Below are 13980 nucleotides of genomic sequence, written 5' to 3' on the forward strand. Positions count from 1 at the left end.
AAAGATCTTTTAACAGAACTTAGAAAACTTTCAACTAGTCTTTGTTGAAAGTTTTCTGTCTAGATTTTTAATTTAGATTAAATATAGATGCTATATACTTAATAAAAAAATTAAAAACTCTTAAAACTTCATTATTTTTTATTGTTGTTATAAAGAAAAATCATTATAAATAAGTTATAACGTTTAATCTGAATTTCTGACAGGAACACATTGTCTGATAAAGCAGTTTTAATACAGGCAGATAAGCAAACCAATGACAGTTCATCTCATTTGAGACTGGTTATGTCATTGGTTTGCCTACAGATAATGCAACAAATTATTCTAATTTGTTTCATTATCTGTATGTATTTTGTAAGTAATTAAAGAAATGTTCCTGTCAACTTTTCATTCCAGCCAAAGTGTCTTATAAGATTATTTTGATATTCCATATTCATCAATTCATGTTGTTTATATTTCATAATTCTTTCTTATTTTATTTCATTAACTATTGTTAAATTTATATTTAAACTTATTATTTTATTAAAATGAATCCAATGTTCAAAAAATATCTTTACAAATTCAATTAATAAAATGAAATAAATAAAGTATAAAAAATCAAGTTCAATATGAAAGATACTATTAATCAATAAGAATCATATTCATATAAAATCCAAAAAAAATAAAGTACTACATTAAGTTATCAAGTAAACTGTTCAATAACAAACAATATTCTGTTTATATATTTTTTATTACAACTTTAATAAATTAACTTATTAAAATATTTATAATTTTTTTTATTTAATTAGAAAAAGTATTGATTTAAAGAAGAAGAATAAAATTAAACAAGTGGTAACAGAATTCAGTAGTTTACTTGATAATGTATAATTAAATATGAAAGAGACTAAACACAAAACTAACTCCATTTATTAAACTAAATATTTATTAAGTTAACTGCTTCTTTGATGTGATATAAACCCCAAAGAAGCAGTTAATAGATAATAACTACATTAGAATGATCTGGAAATATAAAATATTTTATTTAATACACTTCAGGTTATACATCCATCTAGTAGCAGTTTTCAATTTATAAAATCATCCTGGAAGTTATGTCAATTTTTGAGTGTTTTTGAAAAATTTGTTATGGAAAAAGAACATAAGAAAGATTCTCAAATATAAAATCCAATCAACAAGTACATTATAACTTAAAAATACATTCATAAAAACTTAAAATCTAGTTTTAGAATTTAATGACAAAAATTTGCTTTATTGGAGCTCTAGTAAAGCAGAAATTTTGTGGTTGTTTTTTTTTTTTAAGAAATTAGGGTGTGTTCATTATTTAAAAGTATAAATATTTTTTTTATAAGTTACAGGTTTATATGATTTCAATAGTTAAAACATTGGGAAGCTATTGAATATGAACAATCTGAAGGTGAATATTCTTATATGTAGGATAAGTTAAATTTTATATTTAATCTAGAATTTTTTATTTTTATTGAAATATTTATGAAATTATAATAACTGTAATGTTTCCATTTTATGGGGTGTTGCTTTTTGTAGTTGTTATGTATGTAAACCGCCAGGGGATGACCGCTACCGGGAATTGCCCCTTGACCTACTTAGGTCACCCCACACCTCCGACCTCGTGTATCTTCTTTGTCTCAACGAGTCGTCATTTAGCTGTTGTAACCCTTAGACCTGGACACGATGAAACGCTGTTTACTCATAGTTACATTTATGTTAATAAAGTTAGTTATATATGTTTACGAGTTATCGTTATTTTCACGAACATAACAGTAGTTAATCAATATTCTAGTTTGTAAACTTTAAATCTTATTATATATCAATATCAGAATTGTGATGTATTCGAAATATCAATAACTCTACACCTTCTATACTTTTCCAGCAATGTTTTAATCAAAACAAACATTTTTTACCCTGTTCAGAGTCTGCCTCAGATTAGAAAACATATACATTACAAAATTAAATAAAAGAACTGAGTTCTAATGGCAGAATTATAACAGCCTATTTTAAATCTACAACATTTGAAAATGAACGATTTACGTATTTCAAAATTTGACATATTAAAATGAAAATATAAAATAACATAAATTACACATGCTAATTGCTGAAAATTTGGGATATCCCACATACAACACAATTTCTGATATCACTCTAACACAGTTTGAGAATTTGAAAAATTCTCCATACAAAATTTCACAACTTTTAAATGCAAACTCCATTATTTTCTGGATTTTTTCAAGCACATAATGTGGGATGATTCAAAGCTTCTTTCTTATTGGCCAGGCTTAACTTAGGCCACTTTTCTGGCTATTGTTTTCCATTTGGCAGTATTGGAAAGATAATCAAGCTATATATTTGGAATTTTTTGGGGTGAAAAGAACATTTGTACTGTTGAAAAATGCCTTGTCATTACAAGAAGAAATCAAACAGATGTTCCTACAATCCAAAAACAATGATTGACATTGTATAATTTATTGTTGTATTTATCTTAATTTAGTAGTCTAGACTTAGATCAACATGCCCATGTCAAATGTGACAGCTTTGTTTCCTATGCTAACTTGTATTTTGAAGCACAAGCTTGTTACAGCAAACTTGCCAAAGATGGTTGTGGGCTGGACTAATTTAACTAAGCAATATATGTTGAGGTAAAATTATTTTCTTAGTGTTCCAATTGTACACAGAATTTAAGGAATAAAATTCATTATTGTACAATATCTTTGTAACCAATGAATGAATTCAATAAAATTTTCAGAGACAATTTTACATGTTAACTGTTGCTTGGAATTAATTGCTTCCAAAAGTGTATTAAAGTCAATGGCACTTTCAGGAACTATTGGAATTATTTGATTTGGGTTAAATCAAGCACCAAGGAGACTTGCAAAACAGATCCCAGTCCAAAAATCACCACCATAATCTCTTCTCAGCTATCTTCATTATGTAGGAAATCTTATTTTCTTTTAGAACAATATCTAAAATCATTGGTGACATCTATGCTGTTTATGTAATAAATGTGCAAAGACAATGGTTGTGTTTTGTGTCTGGAATTACTCCACCCTCTCCTATATTTATTTCAAAATCAACAAATTCATTATAAAATTAAAGATTGAATAAAATTATAAATCTTATCAAAAGTTGCTTCAAAATAATTTGTTACTTGTCAGTTAATATCTTTCATAGGAATGTCTTTTAATACTACTGTATTTATGTACCTGCTGACAAATGTAATAATACTGAAGATTGATGATGCAATAATCATACATACATAGATTTTTATACATTAACTAATAAAAATTATAGATTAAGAGTTAAATTTATATTTTAAATTTATATATTTAAAATGTAAAATTGATATACAGTTGACCCCCCATAACACTGTTGATAATTCCGTTTTATATGAATTCCTTGTTGTACAGTCACTTAGATTTTACAAATACGTGTGCCGGGCTGTGAATGGCTCACGTATTTGTAAAATCTAAGTGACTTGTACAACATGAAATTCATATAAAACGGAATAATCAACAGTGTTATAGGGGGGTCGACTGTATATATATCAATTTATATTTTCTGCATTACTTAAGAGAACAAAAAAAAAACATGCATTTAACAATAATTTCTCCTTTTTTTAATTACTTTTTCCACTCTGTAAACACTAAGCAGATTTATTTTTCAGGCCAATTGTAGGTTTGGTCCTGGATTTCCAGAGCAGTAGCTTAGTACCTTAACTGCCTTGGCCAATTGGCCATCCAAATATATGTTTTGTTTTATTCATGCCTCCTAGGTTACATGCTTCTTAATTACAGAGAATATTAAATGCTAACTATTTTTTAAGTCATAAAATTTTTTAGAATAAATGCTTTTCAATGAAAGTACTATAGTGCTACTAGAATATTTAATTGTTGATTTTATAAAAGTTAAAAGATAACCATAATAAAATATATGTAATGTTTTATTTTATAATAAAATATTTTCAAACACTTTTTCCAACATTCTACATAATAACAAATAATACAGGAACCAAACAGTGGCTTCAGTTTTTTAATCTTTCCCTTTAAAGTTGATGGAATGATGATGGAAAGTAACTAGGCATTCAGAATTCACAATAATTTCTACATTTCTAATGCAATGATGATGAAAATTATTTGACATGTACTTTATTAAGTGGAAATAAGGATGCATACCGTAAAATTCAATGTAGGCTAACTTCCTCAAACAACCAGGGATGGTATTTACAGCCTTCTACAGAAAGTTGTGTAGAACATTGGTGATAATGTCACAAATCTGTGCCTCCAATTCTTCCAGTGTTTGAGGTTTTGTTCAGCACATCTCTTCCTTTGCTTAGCTCTAGAGGAAAGTCACAGGATGTGAGGTCTGGATCATGATGTGGATGTGATGTATGGCCACTTCTCTGTGCATCCACAACTAAACCTGCAGTCATTAGCTTCGAGTGACAATTCTTGATTGTTTCTGGATGGATTGTGGACTGATGTCCCTTCACTATATGCCACAGTGAAGATCTACCAAGCTGTTTTGACTACAGCGTCCATGAAGATCCTTACAAATATCTGACTCAAGTTGATTCTTTGACTTAAGAAATGTTCTTAAGTTGGTTTGTAGAAAAGCACGCCTTCACACTCAAATTATACACTATTTACAGTTTATTTACAAACCAAAATGTACATTACACGAGTTAGAAACATTGTATATGCAAGATGATGAAATGTAGTACATTAAATCAACAGGTTGTCCTCTTCTGGAATTACTAAGTTCTGGGGCCTAGTCGCCTGATGGAGTCGGCTCAAGTGCGTGGTCTGTTCCCATCTCTACACTACCCATCCCAGAGGATTCTCTAAGAGGAGAGACACTCTAAGCTCTGCAGGCTATCTAAGTGTTGGAGACTACCACATCCAGTTTCTTGCCATGCTCTCCGCCTCTTTCCGTCGTCCCGTTATTTAAGGACTTGTTTGGTGGAAACTTCTGACCAATCATAATCCTTCCTTCCATCTGAAGCTTTCCAAGATGTCGACAGTCCTCTGCCAACATCTGCTTTTTTTTTTTATATTTTCTTTTTTTTTTTTCTTTAATAGTTTAGCATATGGTAAACGGTCTTTCACCCAACCGCCCATGAGACCAATAAACAGAGCGACACTCCCTTTGTTCTCCCTCCTGTTTACAAATAAACAATGCAGATGGGGGTAATTTACAAGGCCATGTGACTTTTGACCTTACTCTGTTAACAGACAACCTTTACAGCCACCATCTCTGCACAACACTCACTGATTTTCCACATCTCATAACATGCAGTAATCTGTGCTCACTCCTGAACAGATAAACAGTTGGCCATCTTTTTTTGCCACTGCACAAGTGGCTTCTCTTGGTCACTGCCTACATCACTAATACAGGAATTACAAAATTCCATTGATGTAGATGCATACACAAATTTTATTATGAAAACAATAGTGGGTTTCTCAATGCATAGTTTTTTCCACCCACTCTCTACAGTATATTTTGTAATCTAAATGATGTACATTAAACTTAAGTAATATATATATATATTAGTGTTGTAACGAATAGTATATTCGGCCTCAGGCCAAATACCGAATACTCGGCCAGGAGCATGGCCGAATAGCCGAATATTCGGCCAAACTATTCGGCTGGATTATCGCATGTACGAAAATTGGCGCACAAACCACATTATGGCAAGGACCCCGCTCTCTATTGGCCCGCTGTCACTATGTTTCGCTAATCGCGTTAATTCTTGACAGTTGAAGCGGACAGGCATGAGCATCATGGCAGTATGTGATAAGTGATGATATCAAATGTGGATAGCAATGAAATGTCCTACACGTGTAAATAACGGAGAAAGAACAGAGAAGGACCGCAAAGTGAAAATGTGAAAATAAATATGAAATTGAGTCGATAACATAATTGAACGAGTCGAAGCAGCTTATTGGCGCGAAATTCGCGGCCGTCAATGCCAAATAATTGTTGTCATAGACTTCGAAAAGCTAAATGCTTGTAATGAAAGTCACTTAGCGTGCACGGGCGAAAGCCTGGGGCCGTTCGGGCTATCAAGCTGTCTTGAATCTGTGAAATCATAACTGTGACTTATATCGACGTCCTATCTGTCTCTTTTCTCCGTTATCANCCTATTTCTATTTGTAAAACGAGGGGTACCTAGCGGGTTATCCGAGTCTCACAACTCACAACATACCAGGAAAAGAGTTAACTTCCTTTCTGCATGCTGTGTTGATTTATTTCTTTTTTCTCTCTTCTTTCTGCTTTTTCTTCTTCTCTCCTTTTCCTTCACTTCTCTCTCATTTGTTCTCCTTCACTTTCTCTCCCTTTCTTCTTCACCTTTTTGTCTTTCTCCTTCACTGTCTCCAATTTTGTCATTCCCTTTTATTTTATTCTTTGTTTTAACCAATCATACTTTGGTTCCAGAGGAAGTTGAGGTAATTTGTGTTAAGCACAATTGGTCATCCTTTAGTCCTTCTGTCTTATCTATTAAGAATTATATGCATCCACATGACATGGATAGAGTAGCATCTGTCATTATTAAAACTGGTATTATTAAAAACTTAGAAAAGGGATTCCTAAAATTGGAAAAATAGGCAAAATTCCTTTACAACGGTGTTGCATTCAAACACACATCTTTGAGATGTGGGTCTTGTCTGATAGCTAACAATTGTCTGATGAATTCAAACACAAAAAGGGGGGATATAAAATACATATATATCCCCCCTTTATATAATCAGTTAATTGTGTTTTAAGCTATATATATAGCTTAAAACACAATTAATGATTAAAATTAAAATTATAATGTTAACAATAATTCAAAGATTATATATATATATATATACAGGTCTACAATAATAATGAAAATTTTGGGGAAATGGTGGGTCTCACAATACCTCGGAAATCACAGAACAGTACATTGTGTCAATACTAATTGTATTAATGTTTGCTATAATATATAATATAAATTTAGTACCAGAAACTGTATTATCTAATCCATTTACTTTTCTAATTCTATGGCTTCCATTATATTTAATATTCTTTTGTTATTTTCAGAAGTCTTCATTTACTGATAAAATTTGTATTCAGTGAAAATATTTATCATTGAAATAATCAAAAATTTCAAACTAACATTGATTAACATATTTTGTAATAAATCTAATAAAATAAAAATTGGTTCTTTCAAATGTAAATAAATATACTTAATTCTCAAATTTGTATGAAATATGAAATCACTTTTGAAACTGATACTAATGTTTATTGTAATAATAATAAGAGAATTAGATCAAATTGCACTTAGTCTAGGATATACTAATGGCATGATTTTACTTTTTGCTGGTAACTTTTTAAGTTTGTTAAATATTTCACCATTTATCATCAAAGAATAGAATCAAGAATTCTGTAAATTTTAACTATGAAATTATGATATTGGAATAGAAACATATCATAGTATGTGTAAATTCATAATTATCAATTTTATATAAAATAAATTTATTATTTAAATAATTAAATGAATGTTTTTGTATTTCATATAGATATATACAGGTGTCCCCTGCATGTATATCAGTGCAATTTAATTAGTTTCAAGAAAGCATCATAAAAAATAAAATTTGATAAAAGTCAGTTTATTTCATGAAAAAGTAAAATAGATGTGTTCCCAAAATAAAAAATATCTTTACATATTTTTTATAAATTTTAGATATACTAATTGGAAAAATAAGTATATCTGTAACTAACAATTTAATTGAATTATAAATTGAGTCTAGATCATTAAATTCTTTAAAGGCTCTGGGTTGGCAGATTGACAATTTTCAATGCAAAGAAATGATCATAAAATTGAAAACTATTGTAATAAAAGACTAACTTGTAAGAAATAAAATATTATAGTGGTTGAATTATGATCTATCTGCATGTATAATGATTCTTTTATAGATGCAAGTGCATGGTGATTTAACTCAGTATTTTGATTCTTTTAAATTACTTTATGTATTTTCACTATAATGTGAGATTATATATAGATATATCCTTACTATAAACAAAATATTTGTTTACTTTTCATTTGTTATTTCATTTACTGTACTTTGTTTTCATTTACTTACACACACAAGATAAAACTGTTTTCTGGAATAGAGACTAGGAATAAGAAAATTAAAAGCAATTTATATTGGCTTGTTTCAATTTCTTTTTTATTTAATGTTTAGAGTATTTCATCATAAAATCTTTAATTTCAAAAATAAGTTTGAGTAAATAGAATAATTTTCTCATTGTGATATAATAACTAAATATTCTAAGCATGTTGATATCATTTAATCAAGTATGAATATGTTCTTTATCAATAATTTCTGTAGGATTATGGTACCATTATTATATCAAGGACATAGGAACAGGCCTGACCATGGCCAAACCACTTTTTGTTGATCTGAACACAATTATGAACACAATTCTAATTTCAAATCATTCAGTAGCATGCAAAACTGTAAGACCAAACAAATAGCCTTTTCCATAAAGGAAAGTCTATTGATTTGGTCAGACAAACAGAGAAAGTGTTAGCCCTAAGGTATTGCTTCCTCCTTCCCCTGCAACACATTTCTACCCAGAGAGATTTAGAAATTAGAAAATTTTTGAAATAATAGGTGATCATTGAAAGTGAAATCTTTGTAAAGAAACTAGTAGATCATGGCAGTGGACCATCACTTTCTATTATGGGGCTGAAGCATCTTTCCCTCCATCCAATGGCCTTGTATATATAAGTTAAATGCATGATAGCAACATAAAATTATTCATAACATTTCATATTTTAAAAAATTATATAAATATTACATATAATTCATGTTAAAATCTTTAATATAATTCATTTACCAAATGAAAAAGTAATTTTTTTCTTTTTTTGCTTACAACTTAAAGATGCAATAAAATGGCATCTTTCAGTTCTTATTAAATCCATACAATTAATTATATAAAATTAAAAAATATATATTATTCATGTAAGATGTAAATATCAATATAATTTTAAATTTCTGTAAGATTTCATATACAACTGGTATTGTGTTATATTGAATTTTTTAAATAATAATTCATAGTAACAAAATCTCTTATTATTATATTTTAAGGTTTAGTTTGTTCCAAACATAGATTAATCTTAAACAAAGTAAATAATACTTATAAATGCATAATTATTTTTTAACCTAAAGTAACATTAGAAAACAGTATTATAATAATTGACAACTGAATTTTCCATTTACATAGTAACAGAAATAAAAAATTTAACTTTTTGTAAATTATATACTTTAGTTTATTATAGAAAAATAATGTAATTAATTAGAAAATATAGATTGGTATCTCATATTTTATGCAACTAGCACATAGAAGAAATAAAATTGACTTATCAATGGTTAAAATTTATATTGATATATTTTGATTTTTGAATCATTTTGGCTTTATTTGTTATCCTAACTGAAAATATATAATTACAAATTAATAACAATAAATTTTAATTGTCTTAATTTTTATTGTTATTAAAATCATATTACAGAAGAGTTAATACTCTAAACAGAACAAAATGGAGAAATCAGATGTGATATGTAGATCTTCCTAAACAGGACAAATACTAAGAAAAATAAGAATGAATAAATATAATAAAAAAATTCTTTATGTTGGAAAAATATTTTATTAATTTAAATATTTGTGAATTTGGAAATAGCCCTTGTGTGTTGTATTGTTTTAGACTGTATTAACCAACCAATATTACTCTTTACAAAAGATATTGTATCTAAAACATTAATTTGTAAACTATGGCAAACATTCCAAAAAATATGAAAATGTGATTAAAAACCTATATATTGTTAGGTTATTTTATTAATTTGTAAAATTAATACTTTGTTTTTGTTTTCATTTACTGCACTTTGTTTTCATTTACTTAGTTTCATTATTTTTTGTTATTGTGAAAATAATGTAAAGAAATTCTTACTTTTCTTATCTTCTAGTAATTAAGATATATAAATAAATAGAAATGTTATGTACAAAGAAGCTAATGCTGCATTTCTATTTTCACAAAATTAATTAAACTTTCTTTTCATATTTTTGGTAAATTGTTTGTGTAACCTCCAAACCTCTTGGAAACTAACTTTGTCATTTTGTTGTTATTCTTTAATAGATTACACTTAATAGTGAAATATAATTTTATAAAACCATGAAGCATAGAGAATAACAATTAAAATTATCAAATGAACACAAAGCAATTAGTTTTCAGCCATAAAAGTTTACAAAACTTGGCATCACGTTTACATGGAGTTGCTTAGTTGTATTCACTCTTAACTGTTAAATGTCTTAAGCTAAAGGTAGATATTTGACCAAAAAATTTCTTATGTTTAATTAATTAACTCTTGGTTATCTGAAATAAGCTGCAGTTTGATTTAAATTTTAGTTATTAAAGGAATCAGCTGCATTAGACTTTTTAGACAGTGAACAAATGATATATAGTTTTAATGAAAATCAATTGATATTAGTAACCAAGAGAAAGATAATTTTCAGGTATTNAAATTAATATAATTACTACAGTATCATAAATTACCAAATATGCCATTTTCTATAGTATCGGGGTCGCGGGTCACTTGGCTTTTATAAAAAGGGGTTGCCACCCGAAAAAGGTTGGGAACCGTTGTTTTAGACAGTGAACAAATGATATATAGTTTTAATGAAAATCAATTGATATTAGTAACCAAGAGAAAGATAATTTTCAGGTATTCCTTTTAAGAACTGACTTCTCAAATTAAAATATATTCTACTGTAGAATAATGATTTAAAATTGTAAAATACTGTTAGTAATAAATTTACACATTTTGACAAAGATACCCAAAGCTATGGACACTATGCATTATAAGAAAAACTGCTTTGTATTTCCATAATTAAAAAACCGTTCCAAAATAAATTGTGTAAAAATTTTTAAATAAATAAAAAGATCACATTCCACACAAACTTAGCACACATTTTCTAGTTAAAAATGGATTAAAAGATACTGCAAAACTGGACAATTTATTATAAGAACATTTATTTTTATAATAACTTGGTTTCTCTTAACTGGATTACAGATATTAAAGGATTATGGATTAAAAGCACTTTTATTGTAATCACATCCNGCACACATTTTCTAGTTAAAAATGGATTAAAAGATACTGCAAAACTGGACAATTTATTATAAGAACATTTATTTTTATAATAACTTGGTTTCTCTTAACTGGATTACAGATATTAAAGGATTATGGATTAAAAGCACTTTTATTGTAATCACATCCAGTTTTGCAGTATCTTTTAAAACTGGATTTTTGTACTGTAAAAGTAAGCAAAATTTTACAATTCTGCAAATTTTTATAGAAAGAAAATTTATTTTTATTTAGGAAAAGTTTATAATTTTATACTGATACTAGCTTGTTACCCTCTTAATAATTCAAAATAAAAGATTAGCATTAGTCACAGGCACTTAGTATATTGTAAACAGAATATTAAATTTAATAAATTTACAAATAGTGAGTTAATCCTTTTACGAATAATGTTCTCATGATTCCATTAAACAGATTAGAAAATTTAGTTTCTGTTAGAAGGATATATTAGGTCTATATCACTAGCAAGAATCTCAAATAAATATATATAATTACATATATAGATTATGATTATATCATTATAATGAATGATATAAGTAATTACCTTCTAGAAATGTATCACTAGATACTACTGGTTCCACCAAAGCTTCATTCTCTGTTGTATTTGTAGGCAGTAAAAGATTTTCTGAAAAATCTGTAAGATTATGAGTTTCTCCCAATTCTTCTAAAGCTATAATTTTCAAAAATATTCCAATTTTAAATTATATATTTCTTAAAATACTTTAATAAATAAAATAAAATTTTTAAAATGTTCTTACACAGACAAGCTGGCAGGCTACTGTTCCAACGATTTTGTTCTGTGCATTGCAGAGTACGACTGGACTCTAATGTATCATTGAAGAGATAACCCCTACAACAATTATAGATAGCCACACTTCCGTTTCGATATACCAAGTGACCGTTAAGTGGGGCAGGTAAAGTAGCACATCCTTGTACTGTAAAATAAGGCAAAGTTTATACGTTATGGGTGCTCATTAAAAAAAAAAAAAATCAATAAACTTACATTTGAAGTAAAACAAAAATCCACTAGCGGGAGTAAACGAAGACGAAAATAGCTGCATGGAAATCTCGTTCGTTTCGGATTCGATAGCCTTCAACGTTTCAAGAGATTCTCCGCATCCAGTAAACAGTTTGTTGCTTCCTTCCATTATCGAAATAGAAGAATCGTGACAGACATAACGCCCGTAGTATTGACTGGGCAACGACATGGATAAGTGGAGAACCGAAACTAATACAGTTTGTCCCTCTCCACCTTCTACATTCCAATTGCAGGCGGACAACTGAGGGTAATATAAGGGATAACCGGGAGACATGATGTATCCCTCGGTGGCCGTTATATGCGTGTTGCAATACCTGTGTAACCACGATTCTGAAAAAAAAATATCTCGAAATACTTTTCACGATTTTTTTTTGCGTTTATATCTTATCAAATAGCTTTAAAAAGTTCGTAATTACTTAGAAAAATTTAAGCTATATTGTAATTTAATATAGATTATTTGTGTTTTCATAAATTATTAAATGATGCGACTATAGTGTAACTATTCGTCTTCAGTATTGAGTTTAATTAAAGGCATACGATTATGGATGCGTATAAAGCAGTCTCTAAATAATAATGAATATATTCTTATTAATGAGAAAGTTCGATTATTTACGTATAAAATAAATTTACGTTCCGGACAAGATTTGGATCATCCAAACTGAATAAATTAAGATAAAGGTTTAGATAACGAACCGAAATAATAAAATAAAATGTGAAGAAATCTGCAAAAATTGTATACTTTTTTACAACTATATTCCTAAACAATTTTGTAGAAGTTTGAAATAAAACGAAACATTTTTCATTTGTTTAAGGTTTTTTTAGAACTGATTAAAAACGTAATTTAATAACTTAATCGAATTCTAATCATTTCATATAAATTTGTTTTCCTTTAAATTATGTAATGGCAATCAATTACTTAATATGAAAAATATAGCAAAAAAATTCTTTAGTAACTTTATTACTTAATTGGAAGTTATTATTCAATTAAATAATAGAATAATTTTTCTTAAAATTAGATTACTGAAATTATGTTTGTTTGAAAAGAGTAATAACCTTCTTTAAATATTAAGAAATATATTTTTAAATGTCTTTTCAACTCGTTTTAGTATTGAAACTTTATTTATTAAAAATATATAATTAAAAAATTAGTTTTTTTCTCTTAACCTAAATAGCATTTAAGAAGCAAACTTTCATTAAAATCGATTTATAAAATGCTATTTTAAAAAAATAAGTAATTTATAAGTTATGAATAAAGAAAAAATAAATTATACAGATTTATTTTTTCTTTATTCATATCTTATTCATAACTTTTATAAATTACTTATTTTTATATTTTTATAATATATATATATGCTATATACTATATATAATTTATTTATTTACTTACTTATATTATTCTTCTTATTATATATTATTTCTTATTATATATACATCTTAAAGTATCTCCAATATAAAAAGAACAAACCACATTTTTTTAATTAATTTTTGCAAGTAGAAAGAATAAAATTTTTAATTACGCCTCAACAAATATTTAATTATGACCTAATAAGATATTCCAAGTATCTGCATTCAAAATTGAATAGAAAAATATCTCATGAATGACTCTTTAAACTAATGTGGTTTAACTTAAATTGAATAAAGAGAACAACCATTCAATACATTAAATCAACATAAATCAATCCAGACATTTACTATTTTTGGCATGTCTATTTTTGGACATCATTACTCAATTAGGCCTACTGTAATGATGTAATTGAAACTATGTAAAAA

At 27.7% G+C, this 13980-nt stretch overlaps 1 protein-coding gene across 1 annotated transcript in view; it reads right to left on the reverse strand.

Annotated features, from left to right (window-relative positions):
- Positions 1–13980, reverse strand: part of LOC111638391 — a 40659-nt gene that overhangs the window by 3730 nt on the left and 22949 nt on the right. Inside the window, exons 4-6 of the mRNA XM_023384091.1 lie at positions 12175–12540; positions 11930–12106; positions 11716–11841 (exon numbers count right to left, since the gene is read on the reverse strand). Coding sequence (XP_023239859.1) covers positions 11716–11841; positions 11930–12106; positions 12175–12540 — 669 coding nt within the window. The remainder of the gene's footprint in view (positions 1–11715; positions 11842–11929; positions 12107–12174; positions 12541–13980) is intronic.

The sequence above is a fragment of the Centruroides sculpturatus genome, unplaced genomic scaffold (assembly GCF_000671375.1).
Source record: "Centruroides sculpturatus isolate CEXI.00-Female unplaced genomic scaffold, Cexi_2.0 scaffold1255, whole genome shotgun sequence".
Lineage (NCBI taxonomy): Eukaryota > Metazoa > Arthropoda > Arachnida > Scorpiones > Buthidae > Centruroides > Centruroides sculpturatus.